The sequence below is a fragment of the Poeciliopsis prolifica genome, unplaced genomic scaffold, assembly GCF_027474105.1.
Source record: "Poeciliopsis prolifica strain line A6 unplaced genomic scaffold, Auburn_PproV2 SCAFFOLD011, whole genome shotgun sequence".
Taxonomy (NCBI): Eukaryota; Metazoa; Chordata; class Actinopteri; order Cyprinodontiformes; family Poeciliidae; genus Poeciliopsis; species Poeciliopsis prolifica.
Window position 1 is genome coordinate 2,613,382 of NW_026562386.1, and position 25,719 is coordinate 2,639,100.

The following is a 25,719-nucleotide window of genomic DNA, read 5'->3' on the forward strand; positions in this document are numbered from 1 at the left end:
TGGAGCAACTTATTGATGTAACTTGGAGTCTAGAAGGCCACATAAAAAGCTGCTGCTGGCCAGATTTGGCCCCCAGGCCTCGAGTTTGACACATGCGAGCTCATTTCTTCAGGGTCATGTTAATCAAATGGAGGCATCCTTTAGTTTCTATGCTTGTTAACTTTGGAGAAAACTTCCTTAAAACCCAGAATAGACAGAAACAATGGTCTCCTCTAAATCAGGAACAATGATGTTTCCTAGAAAGAGAAAATATTATTGTCTGACTTCACCTTTTTTATATGTTAGTGATTAGTTTGGTTGGAAATAAGGGTTTAACTTTTCTCAGTTCATGCTCCTAATGCAATTGTTTATTTAATTCTTTATGTTTTCTTGTTAAATAACTTTGAATTACTCTTTAATTGCACAGATAAACCTGCCTTGCTTTGTTGTTACAATTACAATGAGTAATCTGGATTTGCATCCATGATGAAACTGACCCTGCACGGCTTTTCTTCATAGTTTTTGAGTGACCCAAATTATCTCCAAACACCTCCGGATTACAACAAGATGAGCTGTCCCGTTTTGATTTCCCCTGCAGATGTGTTCAAATCTCTTGGCTGCAGAAAATGAAATACCTCAGACTGGACGAACACATCCTGATTTATTCCGGATCGTGCATTCTCCGTTTCCTCAAGAGGCTTCGACTTTAAGAGGAAAAGAAACACAAACAAGTCCTACGGAGAAGCGCAGCTTCTCTTTACTGCGGCTGCTTTTCTCATTCCTCCTTCACCCCAGCCGCTCTCCAGAGGAGGGTGAGCTTTAGGCCAGCCATTACGCTTATGGAAAATATGCCGGTATAAATTCAACTATTCAAGTGTGGAAAACATCTAGTTTTCACTCGTGGCGACGCACCAGCTTTGAGCAGGTGGTCGAGCCTCTGATGGGGGGAGTTTTAATGAAAACCACACATGAAAACGTCAAAGCGTTCATCGTACCATCGCCGCAGTCCGACTTGGAACGAGCGCAGAGGTGGGAAAGTTTGGTCCGATGGTTGTTATTGGCCCGTTCTGCGCCTGTCCCAGCAGGCTGTGAATGTCGCTGGGCAGGCTGGCGGTGGAGCCCACTGCATGGTTCCTCAAAACAAGGATCGCATCATCCAATCTGTCCAGGCGATCTTCCATCCGAGACTGGAAGGACCGGGGGGGATTGTGGAAGCAAAGATTTAGGGAAAGAGGAGAAGAGAAAAGGAAAACAGAGCAGCTTAGTATAAGCACATTAGGATGAAAACTGAAAACACTGATTGTATGGCGAGGACTTGGGAGGGGCGGGGATGAAACAGACGATAAAGAAGGCCGTTCAAACTCAAGATAAACTCAGCCATTTCAGCTTGAGCTGCAAAGACAAACTGTGTCCTCTTTTGTTCTCTATTAATCATCTGATCAAAATAATCGTTTATAAATCTGCTCCAAACATAATTACTGCAAGCTGGAATGACTGCAAAAGACAACATGACATGGAAAATAAAGGCAACTTGGGCAGAAAAAAAAATCATATTTAAAAATAACCAATAATGTGTTTGTGCAATAAAAGAAAGACGTGAAGATGCGTGGAGGATGCATGGATGCAGGCTATCGGAGTAGTACCTCGCAGACATCCTTTAAGAAAGACATGGCATCCTGGAGATGCTCATGTAACTGCTGATGGACTCTGTTTTTCTGGCAAAGTCAAATAAGAATAAAAAGAATTATAAGAAGAGATCAGAGTCTATAAATACCACAAACACACTCAAGATAAAGATTGCTTTTCTGAAGAAGTAAAGGATTAGGAGAGAAGCATGCAGCTGCTGACCATCCACTTTGAAAAGATGAAAATGTTTCCACGTTTGCACATTTAACAGCCCAAACCACGCCACTGCTCATGGGGTTTATTCTTTAAAAGTATTATTTATATTTTATTTCCACTCTTCTGAACACTTTATATGGATGAAAAACTGAACGTTTAAGTAAGACGTATTTCTACGAGCTTTAATAAATGGCGTTTGGCAGTGAAATGACTCGTCCCTGCTTTAATTCAATCTCTGACTCTCTTCATCGCCTCCTGAACCTGATGGGACTTTTTCATTTTCCTGGTAGCTCTGACTCGACAAGCAGGGAAATTTAGGTTTTATTTCAACACTTTTAATCAAATTCTCATCATGAAAGCATTCCTTCATCGCCTGCCAGTAGAAATATTTATGACTTACAGGAAAACAGTGCACAGAATGCATGTTTGCTGCATTCCAGACTGAAAAAAAATCTAGCGTCTTTTAGTTTAGTCTTCTATTACAAAATTAATCTACTATTTAGACTTATAACGTGGAACATGTGTTTTATTATTCAATCAATCACTCAATCAATCACGTTTATTTGTATAACACATTTCAGCAGTTCAAAGTGATTCACATAATAAAAACACAAATTTAAAAAGTTATGAGGAAAACACAATACAGTCAGGAACATTATATTAGAAGAAACATTATATTTCCTTCCATCAAATATGTTGGTGAATGTTTCATTTATTATCATTCAAAAGGAACTTAAACAAGTTTTTAATCTTTATTTTATTATCAGTGAAATAATCTGCCAGTGCAAGTTAGCTTTGTCTTACTTCAAATCTGCAAAGAAACTAAGATTTTGTGTTTTTGTAGTGTGGTGATTATTTTACATTGCATGTTCCTGCACCTCTAATTATCAGGTGGTTTGTGTTTAAATGCATGCAGGCTTGCAGCAGGTAATGCAAATGAATGTCAACAGGTAGCTGGGCCGGGTGAAATGTGATCCTCAGCTCTGGTCGCATGGCAGCGGAGGAATTCAGGAGAAGTGGCTCAGCAAACAGCTGCCATCCCTCCACAGCCTCTCACACCAGCCTGCTTAACTCAGCCCATCCCCCCCGACTGTCATCCACGCCCGGGAGTGGGCCCTCGGAGCCAGGGACAGATGGCAGGCCCCGAGGGACGAGTATTGTTCAGTTTGGTTATCCCTCGACCCCCGTCTTCCTCAGCAGAACATTTGTCAGACAGGAATCTCCGTGTAATGCTAGCTCATGGATAACGTATCTAAAGTGAATCGCAGGGTTGAGTCACTGGGAGCTTACCAGCGAGTGAAGGGAGTTCTCGTAGTTTGGAGAAGAGGGAGTCTGTCCGCTGGCGCGGGGCCACTGGGTGGCACCTGGGAGGAAAGGAAATGATGCGGAGAGGGACGTAGTTAGCAATGCTGGGGCTGAGTTTCATATCAGAACAAACAGAAGCCGTGAGGAGCCCTGCTGAATCATCCACACATCACAAAAGGTAGCTGACAAACATGCAGTCATAACACAGACATCCCGATTTTCTGGCCTCTTCTTGTTCCATTTGAGATATTTTTATCTTTTAAAGACCCAACTGCATCACTTCCTGCCGGCTGGACTGCATCCTGAAATGTGAGCCAGCAAAGGGTTCGAGTAATTCCCACTTCCACCCTGAGACGTCCAGGGCAACGGAGCATCCAGAAACCAAGATATGAGCAACGCCCTGAAAACTCACACTATTGTTTTTAAAGTCTCTGCACTTTTAACATGTTTTCACACAACTGAGCCTCTTTGTTCTCCAACAGCTGGAGTATAGAGACAGTACGTTCTCCATTAGGCGCTTTAATTAACCAGTATGAAAGAAAAATGGACATTTGCTGAACAAAACAACAGTCAGAACATTAATGCAACAAAAAAAAAAAAAAGAAAAGAAAAACATGCATTTTATAAGCTGGAAAAAAAAACTTTTTGTCTTGTAAATATGTTCTTCCCTGAGTTTTAGCTTCATCAAGTTAAAATTTAGAAAAATTCTCCAATTAAGTAGCTTTTGTTATCCAATTATCAACGTAATCCAAAAAATACTCATCAAATTATTCTTGATGTTTACTGGTCAGTAAACATGGTAAATTTGAGAATACAGTATTTCATTTAACTCTGTTTCATGCTAAATGAAACAGAGAAAGTTTTTCCACATGTTCATGTTGGAAGGATTTTAACTGCATTCAATGATCAAGTGATCACTGAAGGAATTTAATTACTTATTTATTTGCATCTTGTAATGAATAAAATGAAAAATCTGCAGAATATGCTATTTTTTCTTTTATCCAAGTTGCAGCTCTAAATATTTGCAAACATTTATAACACAAAGTTGGACAGAAATCAAAATAAAGCAAACTATTGAATTTTAATCAGATTATCTTGATGTAAAATAGTCCAGCTTTTTCTTCACGAGGGGTTACGATTTCCAGCTTGGCTTGTAAATGTTCACTCTGGATTCAATGAACGTGTGAGAGCCAAGAAGCTGAGCTACAGGCCAGCACCGGAAGACAAATCAGGCTGATTCGATCTGGTGTAAATTAAAGAAAAGGAATCCACATCTGCTCATCACATTTGAAGCTACACAACGTTTCTTCCCTTCATTTTCTTCAGCATGACTGTCCAACTAACTTGTCTTGGATGTGTAACATGAGACAATGCTTTATAGTGCATTTAAATAACCTCAATGGGTTTTGACAATACTGCAGCTTTTCAGGTTATTTCCAGGGTAGGGTGTATCTGGCCGGTCCAGCCCGCTCTCCTCTGGCGTCCTTCCCTGTGGACGGACGCCAAACTCAACCTACACGGTTGTAAATTAGGTCTGTTATTGCACAATTCACAGATGGAGGCTTTCATCCTGTTTTAATTAGTGCAAACCCTGAAATTCATTTAAGAAGAGAGTTAATGTGCTGCTTACAACAGAAATGTATTTTTAAGTGTATTATCAGAAAGACCTAGAAAACTTTCGGTTTCAAAACGCCTAGAAGCTTTTTGGATGTTTTCACACCTGAAATCTGGTAAAACTGCAACATTTGTTACATCTTTGGCTGGTATGGTTCGCTTGTTCAAAGTCTCAAACAAACTAGAGTCTGATTAAAGTGGACTAAAGATGGCTGGTGTGAAAGCACTCTTTTCAAAATGTCCCTGTGATTTAAATGGTATATGGAATGAAGTTATATGGAGCTTTTCCAAACATTTTGAGCATTCAAAGCATTTTACATTCACCCGTTCGCACCCACATTTTTACACCACTATGCAGATCGGTGGGTTAAGTGCCTTGCCCAGGTACACATTGACAAGTGACTGGAAGAAAACTGCAATCAAACTTACAACCGTCCCATCAAAATTCAGCTTCTCTACTCCCAGAGCCACAGTCGCCCCTATCATTTTAATAAGAAATAAGAGAAACTACTGGAATGATCAGAGTTTTCTACAGCTCTATGGAGCTTAATAGTAGCTGTTCTGCCCCTCCCCCACATGTTTCTGCACAGTTCTGCTCAACCACCCAAAAGAAGGCTCCAATTTTCCATTGTTTACAATTGGCTGTCTGGAAATAGTTTAGGTTGTAAAAGCCCTGGAGAGTCATGGTGTGGAGACTAATGCCTCCATCACAAAGGCTGCATTTCAAGGGTGTAGGAAAGAATTAACTCATCGGAAAATCACCTTTCTCTGTTGCATGCACAAATAAAACACCAGACTGCCACACATGTTTACTGGCATCCGTTCTGCATTTGTGTAATGTAAGTGTATTGCAATTGTGCACCTCTAAATTGCACACCCAGTCAAACTGATGCAATTTCAGCTTAAATTTGAGATAAAGCAGAGTTTAAAAACACTGAATTCCTCAAGTTTCAGCCTCATAAACATGCACTATTCAGAAAAGCACATTAAAAACAACAAACATACTGCAAAACATGGCAGGGTTTTATGTTTAAATGATACTTTAGCAGTGGACATTTATTGTATCACTTCTCATTCATTATGAATAAGAATTGACTAAAATGTAATTTTTTCTATTTTGTTCATTATTTTTTCCATGAGGGCATCAGTAAACATGGTAAATTTGAGAATATGCTTAAATGAAGTCTCGATCTGCAGATCAATTGCATAAATCAAGATCCTATTTCAAATATGTCTGAAAAGCACAGCACCATGTGACATGCAGTTACCTGAAAAAGAAGTAAGGAATAGTTTTTGTTATTATCACAATAGTACTACAAAATATTGTGGTAAAATCCTGTCTATACAACTCTACACGGCAGTATATAGTAAGAGAAACAGAATTACTTCTTCACTACAAACAGGGTAATGTATTTTTTTAGCTGATGAAGAATCACTGAAAAAAGAAAGCTACACCTCCCTACCGTCAGAAAACCGTTCCCAGCATTTTCCATTAATTAATTCCACTGAAATGTCTGACTGAACCTTTAAAGTCTTTTGTCCTCGGGTTTTTATGTTCCCTCACACTCTTCCTTTGAAAAAGCAGAGTTTAATTAACAGATTATTAAAAGTGAAGGAAATGAAAGTCTGCTCTGCCTCAGCTCCCTCCCAGGTGAGTGAGGAAAGTACTTCGCCTGAGTATTCGCTGGCTGGCGGCTGTGAAAAATTAGCCTGAGGCTCAGTTCCCCACATGCACCGGAGAGGGCTAATTGAACAAAACAGTCTTGAGTAATGTGCTGTATATTGGTGTAATCCCGGTGATGAATGGATTTTGCAACCAACGTTAACAGAGAGCCAAATTTTGGGCCAATTTGGAAGACTGGCTCTTTTTCTAGCCCAATAAGAGCAAATAATTAGAGAGACAATATCCATTTCCTGCAATCTAACATGAACGTATTCCATATTATTAGTTTAAGAGTTCAATTAATCATTGTTGTTTCAATTCTGTAATGCAAATAGATGAAGAAAGTTATCAGAGTCCAGATCAGCTGAGTCAGAGGCATCTTCCATCACACAAAGGCAAATGAAAAGTCGTTTCCAGTCTGCTCTCTCTGTGTGTGTGTGTGTGTGTGTGTGTGTGTGTGTGTGTGTGTGTGTGTGTGTGTGTGTGTGTGTGTGTGTGTGTGTGTGTGTGTTGGGAGAACAGCTGTCCATGGGGCAGGGTAACAGCTGAGGATGAGGGGGGCATACGTGGAGACAGCTGTCGCAACTCCATTACCGTACATGACACAACTGCCCACTAAAACAACACACCGGGCTTTCCCTCGCCGTTCCCCTTCGTTCTCTTTCCATTACTCTCCCACCTCTGTCAACACCTCTGACAGTCCTTATTACTGTAACGCACATCTCTTTTGTCCGTACTTAAACAACCGGCGCGCTACAAACGAGAACCGACTTTTTGCTGCTCTCTCAAGCGTGAAAAGACGTGCCGAGCTGTTCTCTTTTTCTGTGTGTTTGTTCTCTGTGTTCGCTGCAGAAAATAATTACAATTTTGGGGGGAAACATGCATGTCCGTCCTCAAGAATCATAAAGTACCACAAAGCCCTTGCCATGGAAAGCAGGATTACGTTACAACAAATCCAGTCTAAATTCTCTTTCATTACAAAGGAGGGTGAATGCCAAGAGCTGCTATTATGAGTCAATAAAACAGTTTTGCACGAATGAAATGCTTTTCAAGAATAGTAATCCAGGACCCACCTCAAAGACTTTAAATGTAAGATTTTGGTATCCTTCACCACTCTAAAATGTTCTTTTGTAAGAGCTTGTCCCAAAGACGGTTTAAAAATTGGTTTAAATTGAAAATAAAGTCCCAGATAAGTCAAAGAATGAATGTTGTTCTGTCGGGTGGGATGTAAAATTAACAAAATTGAAAGAAAAAGTCTCAATGTCTGCGGGGATTAGCTCAGTAAAACCAAAATATGCAGAGAAGAATGGACCAACACAGCGCTGATCTTATGATTTTAATGCAAATCTCATTATTTTTCTTCTCATATAGTACAGATAAGAAAAGGCCAACTTTCTTATTTGAGGTTAATGTTGTATTTGTTCACTTAAAAAGATTAAATTTCAAATATCATCAAAGTTGTTAACTGCACTGCTTAGAGGATGAGAGGCAAAGCTGGATGGATTCCTTAGAAACTGTTCACACATGGCTTAAAGAGCAAGTATGAAATGATTAGACTTACTCTAAAGCTAAAAGTGGTATTTAATTAAGTTTTGGAAGAACTTTCAACTAGCCATTCTGCTCAGGCTTTGATTAATCAAAGCAGAATGTAGCACGCAGTAAAAGTCATTAAATTAATTAAAGTCATCGGGGCCTCGTATTTGTGGCGGTGCGGCGGCAAGTGCAAGGAAATCTGTGACAGTTTGGCAAATACCAGACCTTGAAATACACTTCATCTGTTTGGTGTTTTAGTGCCAAGCACAGAGTGCGCAGCACATACAGTGGGTGGGAGGCGCACTCGAACGAGGCAGCATGAAGCCACTTGTTGGCTGTTTGGTGGAAAATATAAACATGAACAATTTTTATGGATCTACAGAGAAAAAAAAGGTTTGATATGTTGTCCTGAGCTTGAAATCACTGCAGCCCCTGAAGAAACCACTCCCTTTGATTTGAGAATTGCCAAACCAAACATCACGCACAACAGTGCGCTGTGTTTACTTTAATTAAATCACATGCAAATGATACCGGGCTGCTCCAAAGTCGCTCAATTCAATTCTACAGGCAACAGAGCGTTCTGTTGTGAGCAATACTTGAGCTCTTATGAAGGAAAGGGAGATTACAGCAGCTCATCCATCATATATGTCACTGCCGCGTTTCAAACCTTCCTTTTAGGTAAAGTACTTTTGTTTTGATGCATAGCGAGACACATCCAGACTAAACTTTCGCCATTCCCAATAGATAACTACACACCTTATACGCTTTAGTTTGTTCTGCATTATTCTGGATGCTGTAGTTCAAGGTCAGAGAAATAGTCTATGTTCATCCGGTCGTTTTCAAAGTTTATATGGTTGATGAATGGAAACAGCAGGTTTCTTATGAGCCTGCCATTATTCTTCTGCAGTTAAAACCGGATCCCCATTAATTAAATCCTTTTAATTGGGTCAAAGCAAAACGCAAACACAATGTATGAAATGTTTAAACAGGGATAGGAGAAGGAATTGTCAGATTTGGTTTTAGTAAAACCTGGACTACTTCTTCTAAAATAAAAACATTGTTTTTTTCTATTTTAACATCCTAACTGATACATAAGACTTTTAGGATTATAAAAACAACATATGGCAACATAATTACTTGATACACCATGTTCTTGAGGGAAAGCACAAGCTTTGTTAGAGAGAAAGAGATTTGGAAAGACTTGCATCAAAAAAAGATAGATTTGGCTCAGATCCTGAAGCTGTAAAGAAGCTTTTTCATACTTGTATAGAATCCATTTATTTAATCTTACTGCTGGTATTTAGAGGTTCAGATGTGTGTGTGTGTGTGTGTGTGTGTGTGTGTGTGTGTGTGTGTGTGTGTGTGTGAGAGAGATTAAAATCTGAAGCCTGGAGCTGTACCTGGCCTTGCAGACGGGGTTCCTGCGGCGCTCACGACGGCCCCCGCTGAAGCAGCTCCTGGGGTGGCTGTCAGAGGTGAGGGGGAACCCACAGGTGTGGACGGATTGGACGGGAAGCTACTGCTAGTGTGGTCAGGTGAGTAAATCTGGAAACACGAAGATAGACAGCCGAGAGTCAGCCCTGCTGCAGACGAAGCAAGAACGAGACATAAGCAGGTCAGTTTATGTGACGTTGGTGGCAAAAACACCAAGGAATAAATAATTTGAGAGATTACATGAGATATTTCTCATGTAATCTCAGTTGTTTTCTTTTATTTCTTGAGCAGCTTTTCAAATAAAGACAAATTCTCCGCTTGTTTTGCCCTTGTATGAAGACAGTTGTGTTCGATCGAGTCACTCTGCTTATTATTCCACTGTGGTTTCTGGAGGTGCAGACGCCCAACCTGGAAACCCCGTTAAGCCAAACACAGAAAATCTCCAGGGCCATGTTTTAGTCTGCAGCCAGAGATTGTGCTGTGGTCCATACATCAACATCTACAAGGATCCAACTGTTGTTTATTTTTGCATTTGTTTGAAACTTTGCCGCTCCTATAAAGAGGACAACTAGGACAAAAGTTTTCCGTGAGATGCCACGATTATTAGTCATGTCGGTCTCAGCATATCTTTTTGTTTCAGTGCTGCTCTATTGGTAGGTGAGGCAGAGTTCATCGGGTTCTGCTTCGACTGGTGATTGAGGAGATTGGATCTTCATTTATTTAACCAAGCACTAGATTAAAATATAAACACTTTCCTGTTTTTTTTTCTTTTAATCATAGAATGTTTATGCCTTAAAGGAACATGTCTGACCACTGAATCTTGACTAATTAGCAAGGGAAAAAAAAAAGATTTCTGGGACAAATTCAGATTTAGTGGAACTTGAAAGCAACTGTTTCACTTGTGCAGGAGTGATAGAAAGACCTCAACCTTCTTGTTCAATCTTGAACTTATGGTTTTTCAGTCGTCTTGGAGAATCAAGGTGAAGGTTCCTCAGCCTGACTTGATGTCAAGTTATGGTCCTTAATTGATACAGCAAATATTATAAAAAATCCATACAAACATTTCTAAATTGGCACCATAAAATCTGTGATTTTGATTGAAAAAACCCACTAAAACAATCACAAAATATTGAAGGAACAGCTGTTGACTGATATTTTAACAGTTTAATTGGTTTTATCAATATATTCTGGCACAACCGGCCCTTTAAGAACACTCAGATTTTTGAAAATTAAAGTGAGTTTGACATCCCAGCTCCAAAGTTGTCACTGGTTGAGGTGAAGAGTCGCTCACGGTATCATTTATGCTTTTTTCCCAGTTTGGACACACAGCAGGCAAAAACCAATAAAACTCTCCAAATATCTTCCCAGTGTCTAAAAATCAGGCCGTTTATAACCGTGACTCCTGACCAGACGATATATTGGCTTTCTCTTCTTTTCACTGCATTGAAAGTGAAGCACGGCTCATTTTACTGGAATAAATGAAGCCCCGCCTCATCATCAGTTACACTCCCGCAGGCGGCATGGGGCCAATAAGCACGGCCAATTTAAAAGGGCGGAGAACAAAAGCCCCACAGAGGCGGGGGGGTTGTGGAGTTGAGCCACAGCAGTTATAAACTCCCATGTGCCCCGTGATCCGCACCCCCGCCCCCACCCGGGTCCAACCGTGTCCGTTTCACTCCAGCTTTGTCATGCTAATAGAATTGAGTCTGCAAATATAAAAGACTTAATTTGTTATTACCGTCCCAGAACTCTCATTATGTGAAGTCGCAGAGGTTAGGAAATTTTCTTCCTGAAGGAACAGCTTGTGCTTCAAGTTTTAGTTTTACCAAAATATTGCAGATCACACTGGGGGACACTAAGACACTTTGTTCAGATCAACCACACATTTGAATCTTATCTTGCTCCAGACACAGACTGCACATATTCAAATATGTTACAGGGTATGATAAAAAAAACTCTCACAGATGGCAATACTTTCTTTTATTCTTGAGAAACGTTTCTTAAGCCTAAATGTGCAGACAAAACTTTCATGTGAGACGACAGATTCCTGCAGGAACGTGGGACTCAAACAAAGCTTACAATGCAATAAATGAGCCTCCCACATGGAGCCCAGCTGATTTTAAAGTGAAATGGTTTAACCCTTTCAAGACTGAAACCAGAAATTACATTCAGAAATTGAAGCTTTTTATTTAATCTCATTATCAACAGTTTTTTAAAACATTGATCTTTTTGTATTGCAATTAAATAAAAAGCTTCAAATGTTGCATTATAAAACCTTTAAACTTATATTTAACAACATATGTACATGATCCAGCAGGTTTTAAATGTATCATCTATCTGGAATGAGAAGTTTGATTATAAAACACACAAAATCTTTTCTATGATAATTCCATAACCGAAAATGCCTAATGTATCAAATATGACACAGAAAGAAAAAGAATATAAAACAAGTTTATATCACATTACAAATATTAAATGAATTGTATCTTAAGGGTTTCATTTTAAAATTCAGCAGCTATCAGATGATGTCAGTGGGGTTAATTTATTTCACAGTAATGGTTTCTCTTAGAAGAATCAACAAAACTTAAGCTTTTTTTGTCCAATAAATAATCATTTCTACCTTCGTGTTTGGCTCCATCATCTTATGCTGATGTAAAAGTTGTCATGTTATTTCAAAAGTTTAGTTATCTTGAATTATAGAATTAGTTTGATCATGAACCCCATAAAGCCAAAATGTTGTTTGACTGTGATAATGCATACACAATTCACCTTTGGTTAAAATAACAACATGACCAAAATAAAGAGAAGCAGGTGATGTTTCAAAAGATGGGATGTTTTTGTTTCTGTTTTAGTAACTGTTTCAAGAAAACAGTTTTTTTTTTAATTCAGTGTTTTTAGATATTTCTTCTTTCAACTGGTTCATGAAACACCTGACCAACTTTGACACTTTCCTTTTTCATGACATTTTATTTAGCGGAGTAATTCAGAAGTTTGAGAAAGCTTTTATCAAACTTATATTTGGGGCTTCAGGGTTATTTGGATCGTAGAGCGGGTTTCTTACTCACCGAGGCCAGAGCCTTGCCCAGTGCATCTCCAGTCTGCGAGCTTCCAGTAGTCGTCCCCCGATTCGCAGCGACTGGGAGAACACGGCCTTGTTAGTACAAACTCCAACAGATCGGTCATGATATACACAGAAGCTGTTCAACTGACTCACACCCTCCACAGAACAGACTTTGATTACACCGAAGGTCAGCGGATTAGTCATTTTTGGAGAAAACGTGCCGAGCCGTACGTACCCATAACCCCATCGACGGAGTTGACGGATGAAGTGTGTGCTGCGGTGACGAACGGTGAAGTGCTGGTGTTGCTCCGGTGGAAGCTTGACATGGGAGGAAGACTGGCGTTGATGTCCGGAGAGACTGAATGTGCGGGGTAATTCTGAGGGATTAAACACAAATAAATAAGCAGAAGCAGTTTGTCTTCAATGTGTGTCTTGAATGTGTGTGCGTGCATCAGGACAAAAACAGAGCTTTTTTGTTCTCTAAATTGTAATTGTCCTTTGACATCTCCCAGGAAAAGTTAATGGGGGTGGAGGGATGGAGATAAAGAGAGGGCAGGCAGCATCTGCAGGCTCCCTGTGATGCTCTGCCAGCTGAAGCAGGCAGGCAGACGAGGCCAGATCAAACACTGACAAAAACCGGGTCAATAGTGTCTTCTCTGATAATAACCAGACAACGACTTAATGCACACACACACACACACACACACACACACACACACACACACACACACACACACACACACACACACACACACACACACACACACACACACACACACACACACACACACACACACACACAAGCAGCGCTAAAGAAAAACAAGAGGGAGGCAGAAATTAGAAGCAACACAATTCACACACTTTTAGCAAAAGAAAAAAAAAGTAATTAACATTAATTTATGACCAGTTTATCCGGGTAGGTCTTGTGCAGACTACTTACCAAACGGTCATGTGAGTGCAGGCTGCTGTAGTTTCCCGTCTGGGCCATGTGAGATGAAGATCCTGCCAGCATTCCCCCGTAGCCGGGCTGACTGATCCCGCTGGACGAATTCCATGGGTCAGACGAACTGTGGGTACCGTCTACCAAAAATACACAACATTTCAACTTATAATTCAGTGCAGCAACATGTTTTCGCTAATAACCCACTTTATAACTTTGAGCTCAATAAAGAAATGCTTTTAAAGCTGGTAGTTTTTGTTTTTTTTTCTTTCTGGGACTTAAACATAACAGCTGAGATAACAAAGGAGTTTACGCCTGAAAGTCACATTAAAGCTTAAAAAAAGAGAGAAAATACATTAATGTCTAGATTTTTGTTCAGGTCTTTCAAATCTTTAAACTTGACTTCATTAAAGCACATAAAAATCCAGATTTTTTGTTTGACAAAATAAGTAGGCATTAATATCGCCTGATCCAGCAGGTCCTCTCTTTATAAAAGAATATCAAAAAGAACACCTCTGGCTGCTTAGGGTTAGAAATAAAATAAAAAAAAAATCAAATAAAAAGACTCCATTGCTTTGAACTTACCAAAGAAAGTGCTTGCAAACATACTGCTGGAAGGTTTGGGCGAGGAGTACGAGGGGGAATCTCTGTTGAAGTCGTCTGAGTTTGGAGACGGTGCGTACACCTGTCAAAACAACACAGATTTACAACAACAACTGGCCAAACAAACAGTAAAACACTCCAGCATCTATTAGTGCGTTTAGACAGAAAATTACAGTACAGTGTTAATAAAAAGATGAAAGGCACTCTTACTGCCTTGAATATTTTCTTCCAGAAGGAAATGCACGACCACACAGACATAAAACCGCTTAATCTCGCAACTAAAACCAAGTCCTGCAGATGCAGCCCAAAGCCAACAAATACACACGCAGGCACACACTTTAACGACTAGCGAGCAATCAAGCTCATGAAGAGAGGAGTGGATTATCAGGAGTATTTGCATTTCAGGTCAACTCAGTCTCTAATGGAAGTATAATGATACCGCTTACGCTCAAAGACTAAAAGCCTGGCAAATTAAAGCATTCCCACAGAGGCAAAAATCAAATAAGTGCTACAAGAAGGGCCTGTTTAGCATTCCTCATATCTGTACCTGTGTGTTGGGGTTGGGAAAAGGGAGGCTCAATGGGCAGGCTGTTGTACAGCTGCGTGTTCGTGCCAAGCTGGGCGGCGGGGATCAAAGGACCTGGAGGCCAAACACCAGTGATGTGGTCTGCAGCTTCACATAGTGGGAGCGAGTGTGAGGGTGGATTCTTCCTCCCACAGACAGAAATGGATGACCTTCGTCATCATGTAGCACTAATCAGAGCCAGACCTGCCAGATACATGCACCTGCACGGTCCCAGCTTGCACACACACTCACACACTCCACATGTTTAATCCCTCGTTTAATAGCCTCGCTTCACCCTGATGCTGACAGCTCACTCATCAAAACTGCTTCCCAGAGCACATGAAAGACATGACATGTTTATCTGCGTTGTTCTTGTCCAACACAACACATTGCGCAAGTAAATTAATTCAAATAAAATACGCAATTAATCAGATTAATTGTTATCACTCAATTATTGTAGTGATCGTCGACTAATTTAGTCATTGATAAGGCGATACCTGGAGTACACAGACTCAAAAATCACACACTCAGAGCAGTAATTAAGCCAAAACTTTATAAAAGGCATTTTAGCCCAAGTTTTAAATCTCTGCCTGGATATTTTTACTTATTTTAATTGTACGCAGTGCTTTCAATGTCCTGTGAGTAAATATATTCACCCATTTATCCGTAACAACAGGAACCTTCAATCTCTAGCTAATTATTTTTGTAATTTACAGACTATTAAAAGATTGTCTTGTCAGAATAATTTCACTCCCTGCTTTGGCTGGCGTGAAATTACCATAATAACCCGATATTGACTGGAAAGTGCAACGTCTCTCCTTTCAGAAACCGCAGCAATTTTTCAGACAGTGTGGCAGAATTACGGTACTGTAAATTTGGCCTGATCGCCGGTGCTACGTTTGGTCTGGAAAGGTTAAGATATAAAAAACCATTTGTCTGTAAATATATTCAAAAGCTCATCAAGTTGCTTAACCTGGTTTAAATTCTGTAAAAAATAAACATCTCCTGTTATTCACCTGTTGCTATTGAACTATTAATCAGTTAATCATTTCATCAGATGAGTCATGAGACTAATCGATAGCCTATAGTCGTGGTGAGCTGCAGCCTTATTCCCGGCCGAGGGCGTGTTGTGGAGGCAGAATGTGAGTGTGTGCTGAGTGAGCAGGACTCCGGCGTTCTGCTGTCTGGATGTGTAATTAAAGTGCTCTGGGAGGGGCGGAGCTCTCCTGGGCCTTCTGGCTTACACATGTGACCCAGGTTGATCGTAGTCCACAGAGATCTCAGGTTAGCCAGGGCTTTGTCTTTTCCCTGTGTCAGACGCTCCATGGGCAGCATATGGCGGTGGATAATGCTAATTGTCCTTTTTACCCTGGGCTAACCAGTCCAAGCATTAATAAACCATCCCAAACACCGGGTGCCTCATTCCGTCGGCCTATGGAAGAGAGAGCCCGCCTGGGTTTTCTTTTACAAGGCCATTAATTAAAAGCCGTCACTCACACGGATCAGCACACCAACACAGGCTTACACCGGCTATTAGAGCAGCAGCCGGTAAAGCTTAAATAAAATGACCCGTAACAGTGACACCGGAGTTCAAAGCATTCATTCAGGCAAGATATTTTCTAAAACTTTTAACAAAACATGAGTCCCCCTTCTCCTCCCCCATTTTTTTTTATGTTACATTACTAGAAACCACCAGGAAGATAAATGCAAAAACTTCTGGAGAAAGAAAGTAAAGACACTTATTGTGCCCTATTGACACTGAATGCCTCGGCTGAGTGAATATTACACCTCTACACATGCCTCAGAGCGAGCCAGCCCGCCTTTGAAGCTCACGCCACACCAATCACAACATCACATGTTAAAACACAATCTGTCAACCATCACAAAGGACGCAGCACGACGACATGAAGGGGAATCTAAAGCGATAAAAGTAAGGTAAAAACAGGCTCATGGCCAAAAAGCTCAAAGGGAAGAACTTCAAACAAACTCTTAGCAGCGTGTCCTGTTTTTCTTTTCTTTCATTTAAGAGCATGTCATTACTTGGATTCAAACCAAATCACTTGGAGGCATTTTCAAGTCCAACTCCAAATCTTAAGACAATGACAAGACTTAAGTTTGCCTTTTCAAACAACTACTAAGCTTCACCTATTTTTAATAATACCGTGAAATACCAATGAAAGGTTTAGGTAAACAAAAACAGTCAAAATAAAGGAATGGGTAAGCCTAACTAAACTTGAAGCAAGTGATTAAAAAGTACATAACATGTTGAATCGTTTTAATATAACTGAGATGTACAGCTCTGGAAAAATTAAGAAACCATTTAAAATGATCAGTTCTTTGATTTTGCTCTTTTTAGGTATATGTTTGAGAAAAGTCAACATTGTTATTTTATTCTATGAACTGCTGACAACATCTTAATGAAATTCCAAGCAAAAATTTAGTATTTATTTGCAGAAAATAACAAAAAAGATACAGTGCTGACAGACCTCAAATAATGCAAAGAAAACAAGTTTGTACTCGTATAGAAACAACAATACCAATGTTTTACCTTAGGAAGAGTTTAGAAATCAATGTTTGGTGGAATAACCAGGAGGTTTTCAATGGGGTTCAGAGTAGTGGACTCATAGTTTTTACTAGAGCTGTGTAGAGTTAAAAATGCATCAAAATGCATCAAAATCCAAATAAGTGATTCAAACATTTTGCAGGCTTAAGTCCAAAGACATCAGTAAAAAAATAAAAGAGTAAAATTACAATCTAATTTTAAAAAATTTATTGAGGCAAGGATCTCAAAATAAAATAAGGCATGACTCAGATTAATGAGATCAGTCAAAGTAAACACGATGGGTCAAAACACACACACACACGCACGCACCCACGCATGCACACACACACGCCTACACACACACACACACACACAGACTTTGTTTTGGACATGCAGTGAAGCGTGCATGTTTAAGTGCAGCAGCACACTATGGAGGAGGGGGGATTAGCTTTAGAAAAAGTGATGTAACCTGTTGCGCCGCATAAACAACAACAGGTAAATAACACCTAATATTCCCTATTTTTTTTAGGATTGACTCCAACGGCGCACCACTTTGGAAGAAGCGTATTTGGAGGGGAGAAAATGTCGACAAACCGATGCAGCGTCAGATTTAATTTGTTCCTCTTTCGCTAAGAGGCAGTGGAAGATAGATCAGCGAAATGCTCCATTTGTATTGGTGCCATGCCACCAGTTCACAAGCCAATGGCCCACTGTGAATTCTCCCAGTGCTCCAGATGGTGAGCCTGCTATGCAACTTTGCACTGCAACAAATTAATGTGGAAGAAGTAGTTTTGCAGAATGAGTACCATCTTTTTTTTTTCCTTGCATGAAAATCAGAGGGGGGAAGAGAAAAAAAGTTTGAGGTTGTTTAGCAAAAGCTTTTGATCAGAAAGTTTGCCCGTTCTGTCCACATGCTATCAATTTCCCCCCCCATCACTAACTGTAACACAAGCCTGTTAATGCTTAATATAAAAGGAGATCAAAGTCATTTTTTCCCAGAGGGAGTAAAAGGGGAAATGCTTTAATAGGCTTTAAGAAAAAATTTAACTGAATCCAGAGAGAGATGACCTTTTGAATAGAAATCTATAAAAAGTTTTTCTCTTCCTTCAAACACATGTGGTCTTTGTAAAATATTGAAAGCACAGGAAATGACAGGTGGAAATCTACTTGTGTAATCGACTGATAACAGGGCCGATAGTTTTAGGATTTCACCGATACAATGTGGAGCAAACTGCTTCAGTGGCTTTGCCATGAAAACAGCAGAAGAAAAAAAGTCGGGCACAAACAGCACTTAAACACTGTCAAGCACCTTCATCACGCATGTATACACAAAAAGAAGCACTTACAACACAGAGCATTTTCAGAGCAACAAAAATCAAAGAGATGATTACAGAGAAGTTCAGAAATCACATTAGGCTCCCTGTGGCGTCCAGAATGCCAAAGTGATTAAAAACAGATGGAATAACAGCAACACTGGTGCTTGGAGCTCAATCTGCAAACAGGAAAGTCTAACCTCAACAGGCAGCCTCTTTGCCTTAATCATTCCCAGACTCCCACTTGTTATTATTTCAACCAAGTCTTAGAGCTGAAGGAACCAGCCAGTAAAAATAAATTCAAGACTCGCAAGAAACGCTTCGTTCTGTGCATGAGAAACTTGTCCTGAGCTATAAAGTCGAATTGGACCAACATAAAGTTTAAAGCACTTTTTACACACTCAAACCCACTGGATGGTAATTACACAGAAACAGTGGAACTGATGTCATGGAAAATCAGCAGGAGTAGCCCTGTGCACAACCATCCACACGTTGAATCCTGTGTTTTCACCTGAAACGACTAAAACACAAAACTTAGAAACGCAGGCAGACCGAAGCTGAGAAGGAAACACACACACTTCTCACAGCGTCTCTCACACACACACGCACACACACACATTCCCAAAGAAACTACTCACCGATTTCCCGTTGTAGTAATACATTAAAGAGTTACTGCCCATTCCAGGGACTGGGTAGGCGCAATACATTATAGCTTCAACTATTAAGGTGGAAACGGTGTTATAACAGCAGCGCACAAGCTTTCTCTCTACACATACATCCAAACCGTTCAAAAGGGACTAATAATTCTTTCAGTACTGGCCTCCACACAAGACCCACTCAGAGGAAACTTATGCAAAGCAGGATCGTACCACTGCAGCAGTGGGAAAGGGGGTTGAGGCTGCGAGAAGGGAGTGGCTCGCGTGGTACATCCCTCGCTTAAGCCTCTAAATGCTGAGGCCAAGAGGAAGAGAGGATGGGGGGAAGGGAAGCGAAGGGGAGGTGGGTCGAGTGAAGATAAAGGGAAGTGGGTGGGACGGAAAACAAACGTGTGAGCGGATTTAGAGAGGGAAAGAAAGAAAACGTTTAATTCCAGGCATAAAAAAAAAATGCAGAGGGGAAAAAAAAATCCAGCTTTTCTGCAGGGTAACCCCTGACAAACTGGAACTAAAATAATGGCTTTCTAAGCAGGATTTCATTAATATGTGTGGCGATCAAATGAATGCTTAAATAAGCACAGAGAGCCTATTCTCATCCCAACATTTTAATCCTGAGTGTCTAATCTTTTTGTTTTTGTGGTGATGAAATGAGTCTGCAGGCAGCGGAGCAAATTATTTGTAAGGATACAACAACCTGGAAACCGATTTTTACCTGTTCCCACACATGGATCAATTCCCAATTAGGAGTTATTAGAGGGAGAAAGTGAAACCTACACATGTAAGAAAGGGAAAACCTGTTCAAAACCCTTGGAAACGGAAGAAAAAAGGAAAGGAAAACAGAAGGAAAGTTGAGTCTTTTGAATATGAGCGCTGTGGTGTTATTTGACAGGAACCTTTTGCCGAAGCGGCTGCAAAGAGAGTTTTAAAGCATGCAACAGCTGCAGAGGGGTTTGGCTTGTGACGTCGAACAGGAAAATAATGCTCCGTCTTCTAAACGCTGGGGGCCTCAGACGGGGGAGAGCGGTGGGGATGACGCTAGGGGTGGGGGGACGAAACACTGACAGCCATTTTACCATGGTTTACTGTCACACAGCTCCCTATTACCTTTATAAGGTGGAGGGGAGCAGAAGAAAGGAGAAGAAAAGAGAGGATGGATACCATATTCCAGTGAGAGCCCAGTCTGCCTGGAGTCTTTCATGTGCGCCACTTGAAACCTGCTGGACTAAACCCAGGCCTGTAGACTCATTGAGAACATTACAGTCATAGAAAGATGAAAGCCTCCACTTCCCTAACAAAACTAGACCCTTATTATGCTTTTCCTTTTAGCACTGTTATTATTTATCCCCCTTTCTTCTCAGAATCTCTTTTAAACTCATCCAAAACACTGGCTCTACATGTTGTTGCCGTTTTATATTTGGCTCCGTTTCAAGTTGATCCTTCAAGGAAAAATTGCTCACGATGGAAACGTTTGAAGAGGTCTAAAGCAAGTCCAGACGCAGAGCGCAGAGCTGCACAAGGAGGGGGAAAAAGAAACAGAAAGGGAATAACGTAGGAAATAAGATCACACAACACAACCAGACGATTTAGGACAAAACAACCTCAATTTAATTCAGCTATAACAAGCATTCCACACAATCCAAAGCTTTGTTTAAGTGGCAAGTGTTTAAAAGAGAGACAGGTTCAACTCTCTGCACCTGTTCACGTCAAACACGACAAGGTGCTTTTCAGGAGATTTGTTTGGAGGGTTCAAGACAAATCCACGATCTGAGCTCGCTTCGATCTCATGAATGGATTTTGCAGTGATGTCATCAGGCAGGAAGATTGTTTCCGGTAAGAAGATCTGGTTCTAATTAGGGAAGGTCGACTCAGAGAGCAGGGGACGTTTCAGGATTCAGACCCTCGCCCATCCAAACCTCCTGACTCCAATATTCTGAATGACTTTAACAGATTTCAGACTTTTGGTAGAAAAACAGGAACGATGAGAAGCACGAAGGGAGAGTTCTAATTCGACCAAATGAGAAATGATTCAACTAATATTATGTTCATACCAAGTTCTAACAGGCTTAGGAAAAACAGGTCTATATCAATAAAAAAATAAATAAATAAACTACACAGTTGTATGAAAAAACTATTCACATCTTTCCAGATTTCAGTAAATGTTTATTATGGGAAAAAAAACTTTTAGAAACTTCCCATTGTATGAAAATAGTATTTTCATAATAATAAAATCAACTGTTATTTAACTACAGAAAAGCAAAAACAGATGGAAATCCAGAAAGATGCAAATACTTTTTAATCCCCGTGTAAATGATTTATTTATTATTCACTGTCTTTGGTCAATTTTTGATTGTTTCGGCACATTACCTTGCATTTTTGTTGCTTTTATGTTTTGCATTTAAAGATGTATTTATATGAATGGTTGATTAATGTTTAATTGTTTATGGTGTAGTGACTTTTGAGAGAAAGTGTATACTATACAAGATGTTTTTCTTCAAACTATTCATTTTCAATCAAGTCAATTATGTCAACATGTGGCTTATTCACTTTAAACTGTAAGTAAATTAAATGAACAAATAAAAATCATTTTTAAGCTTAATGATGTAATTTCCTTTCCACATGGTAAAGCCATTTTTGGTGAACAAAACTAAAAAACAAAGAATTACAGAAAAAAAAAAAGTTTCCAAAGTGGAGATTCAAAAAACTAACATTACAGCTCCCTTCTTTGTACCCAGAAATGTTTTGCATACTGGAATCAAGAGTTTTGTATTGGTTTTCCATATTGTTTGGTCATTTTTAGCTGTGCATCTTGGTGTTTAATACAGTTAAAACTAGCAAAGTATGGCATCTCATAGTGATTCACTAACCAGGGATTTTCTGCAGTAAATGCACACAAACATCTAAAACTGTTTAAATATTGAGACCAATAATTTCAGGTGGATTCTGTAAAGATCTTTAAAATACTTTTAGATAAAATTCATTGACTACCTAATTAATTTTGACTCCTATTTGAATAAACTAGAAAAACCTCTGATACATAACTTGAAAGACAAAAAAAAAAAAAAGATTACTTTTCCTGACAAAGATCTTGTGTAAGCTACATGATCTTTTTCAGCATTTTGGGAAATATCGAAAACTGTAATTCAGAATAATATGGGAGCTGATCATGTAAAAGACAAGGAGAAGATACGCTTCAGTGGGGAGGAAGAGATGTTGTAAGTCTCTGAAAGATTAGACTAATCTGATTTCAGATGATAAGGGGGAGATTGTTTTGTTCTGGCAGGACCAGGGAAGCTTCTGCATCACAGGGGAGACAGATATGACAAGGCTGAGCAGAGAAATGTCAAACTGATTCAAACAAACACCTAAAAACTGCACAACATCACCGTTTGAAAATGAGCATGATTTTATCTGAGTAAACAAGCTCTCCTTTCTTTTGTGCCGAATCAATTACAGCTTTCTGTCGAGCAAAAACATGGCTTTTACGTCTCCAGCACAGATGGAGACAGCGTGACCACAGGCTTATTCATGGTATCTCCGAATCTGTAGACTTGGCAGCTGAGACGCTGCTGCGTACTGTACTTGTACCGCACATGCAGAAATACTTTGAAGTAAATTTTCACTGACATTTTTACAATGTTGTCTTGTGTAATTGACAGGCGGTGTCAGACTGTAAACTAACAACAGATGAGCTTTTAGCAGTCTGAGGTATAAATTGTAAAAACTAAGGGGCTCAAAGGCATTTTATTACTATCCTTCACCAGTTGGTTCGAGAAATGGAGCTTATATCTTCTGCTTATATTATCCTAAAATATTATGTTGTTGCTCTGGTTTACGAAGCTGAAATGTTTAAGTGCAGTAGCAGCTTAAACATTTATACAGAAGACTGATACTTGGTTTTCTTTCTCCACCGCTTCTAATAAACACAAATGCCTGGTAGACTTGGTTCGATTGGGGACCAAGATTGCAACATTATTTACATTTTGAGCTCCTGCGATTCGCTTTCACACTGCACTGTCAAGTGAACCAAACGGTTTGAGCAGCCTGTTCCCCTCCTCGCCTGCGGTGGCGCTGCACTAAGAACCTCTGAAGTAAACGACATGAAAACCTCAGAAGAAGGCATGAGCACAACTCCCTTATTCAACAAATGTAAACCAAACTGGAGTGGGATCCAAAAGACCATGAGTTATTTCTCCTAGTAGCTTTTACTAGCGCTTTAGTCCACTTCCTGTTTGTGGAGCAGCTTCCGGTCCATTTAGGATTTGAACGACACCAGAGTTGACTTCAACCGAACAGATTTTTATCCCCAATCAACCGGACTTTCTAAAGTACTTGTGGTGATGGACTTTAGAGCTTTAAATGGGCGGGCTCCTGATTATCTATGTCAGCTTTTTAACCAAATATTCCGCTGCTCTTGGCCTTCGTTCTTAATTTTTAAATCGCTTGCTTGTTCCATGTACGTTGTTAAAAAGTAAATGGGACCAGAACTTTTCCTCGGTAGAACATTTTGCCCTTGCAGTTCTGTTTTGCTGAGGTTTTTAAAAAGCAACTAATCATTTTTATTTTCCCAGGCTTTTATCTCTTGATTTTTATTTTGTACATTGCTTTGTGATTTTATGTCTGTGAAAAGCGCTTTATAAATAAACTTTACTTGTAAAACGGACTGGATTTCAGTTAAAGCAGACTAAACAGAGTGAATGCTCCTTAAGTGTCAGAAAACTGGCTGTCAGCACTTTACAACCTGCTTCATTAAATCCAACCAGGTTAATGGAAACTATTCAGCAGGGCAAACACCATAAAGAAAAGCAATGTTTCAAAACAGCCTATAACGTTTTGGAAGCAGCTCTGTGATAAACCAGCCACTTGTCCTGGGTGTTCCCATTCCCATTGTAGCTGGGACTGGCCCCACCCAATTTGACCAGTATAAAACCACTACACACACAGGATGGATGCCAATGTTTGAACTCAACTGTAGGAAGGAAGGAACAAAAAGACAAAACTGAATGGCATATGTATTTCTAATGACACTAATTTATTGCTCACCATCTGTGAATTATGTACCTTTTGACACAACCAGTGACTCTGAGCTTCCGACTGCATCGCCACGTATTTACTGAGTCGCAGCAGCAAGACTCAGGCAGTCTCTAAATAACAAACACTACCTTGGTGATTGCTGACAGGCTGTGTTCCTGTTTCTGCCAGCGATCTGAAATCAGGGTTTGCATTAATGCTGCAGACTCACGCAAGGCCAACATGAATAATTTACAACAGCGGTGAATGCGCGTAATGACTTTAATGTGTGCATTATTTTCATTCTCTGTCCTTTTAACTCCTTGCTCTCCATGCAGATGAAAGAGGCCTGGTCTCTGGATTGTTTGCCTGCTCTATTATCTCAAGCCTCTAATGCATGTGGTAAATTTCAACAACCCAAACAAAGATAAACACGAGGCCCAGAGGTCCCAAAGGTGGCTGCGACTGTTTAGCATCACCACGTCAAACCAAGTGTGTCTATCTAATCAGCCATCTGATGAGGGCATCTCCAGGGAACGCACTAACTGGGGTCGGGTCACAGACTAAAATACTGCCCCCTGCCAGATGTATGAAGGAAACTTTTCATCTCCTGCAACAAAAATACAGCAAAATGTAATAACTAGGAGATAAACTAACTACCTGTCTCCATGCATAGACAGTGAGGAGAGGGTGCTTATGAATCAGCTCCTGATTCATAAGGGTTTCTAGTTCAACAAAGTTGAAAGTAGCACAAAGTTCATCCTGAGTGTCAGGCTTTGTGGGGGTTTGTGTTGCACTTCTTTTATGCATCATGCATCAGCCCATCAGTTTCTTAGTGATGATGAAAGTTTTTAATCATATTACCACAAGTTTGACGTCTAACTGGTGGTGGGGTTGAAAAAGTTTCTGCAGATCACTTTAAACAACTCATCCAAAACCGTTTTCAAACTTAGAGAAACATTTCCAAACTAAGACGACGGGTGGCAGAAGAAGATGATCACATTGGGATTCACGTATAAAATCATTTTGACTTTCTGACTTTAACTTGCACAGCGTTGCTTGTCCTATTATAGGACAGATTTTTTTTCCTTGAGCATCTCAATTGTAACTGAACTGAGGCTGATTTTATCCAGTTGAGTCTGACCAACTGGATAAATACAATAATATATTTATATTACATTTTTAAGTCTAACTTGATGTATGCTGTGGAATGCACTACAAATTTATTGTAAAAGCAAATGCAAGTAAAATAAACATTTTCCTGGAGACAATTAATGGTTTACATTAAACAATTAATCAAAAAATTATTAATAATGTTAAGACTTAATAATAAAGCATGAGAGCTCAACATGTTGCAAAATAAATCAAAGATTAATTGATCTAACTTTTCTGAAAAACTTAAATCATTCAGGAAACTAAAGTGAGCATAAAAAAAGGAGATACCTGCTTTTATCTTAGATCTTTTTTAATATTGCTCGTATTAGTACTACTATTATTATGCTAATGTTTCATTTAATATCCTGAACTTGTTTTTATCATTCAATACATGCAAAGGTGCTTCTAGTTATGATTGTTAGTGAAACAGCATGTAGTAAATATGTGATCATGCTGATCTTTTCTCGGTTCCTCGGTCAAATCAATGTTTCTGAAAACAGACCAGTT

General features: G+C 39.7%; 1 protein-coding gene across 10 annotated transcripts in view; it reads right to left on the bottom strand.

Annotated features, from left to right (window-relative positions):
• Positions 1 to 25,719, bottom strand: part of tcf12 (transcription factor 12) — a 76,350-nt gene that overhangs the window by 7,801 nt on the left and 42,830 nt on the right. For 5 of the 10 annotated variants that reach the window (XM_055036443.1, XM_055036442.1, XM_055036446.1 and 2 more), the window contains 8 exons: positions 13,957 to 14,056; positions 13,372 to 13,511; positions 12,667 to 12,808; positions 12,436 to 12,506; positions 9,337 to 9,481; positions 3,112 to 3,185; positions 1,623 to 1,694; positions 975 to 1,166 (listed from right to left, as the gene is read on the bottom strand). In XM_055036443.1, coding sequence (XP_054892418.1) covers positions 975 to 1,166; positions 1,623 to 1,694; positions 3,112 to 3,185; positions 9,337 to 9,481; positions 12,436 to 12,506; positions 12,667 to 12,808; positions 13,372 to 13,511; positions 13,957 to 14,056 — 936 coding nt within the window. Of the gene's footprint in view, positions 1 to 974; positions 1,167 to 1,622; positions 1,695 to 3,111; positions 3,186 to 9,336; positions 9,482 to 12,435; positions 12,507 to 12,666; positions 12,809 to 13,371; positions 13,512 to 13,956; positions 14,057 to 14,184; positions 14,340 to 19,032; positions 19,243 to 25,719 lie in introns of those variants that run through there. The other 5 variants (XM_055036445.1, XM_055036444.1, XM_055036447.1 and 2 more) reach the window with 4 other exon arrangements.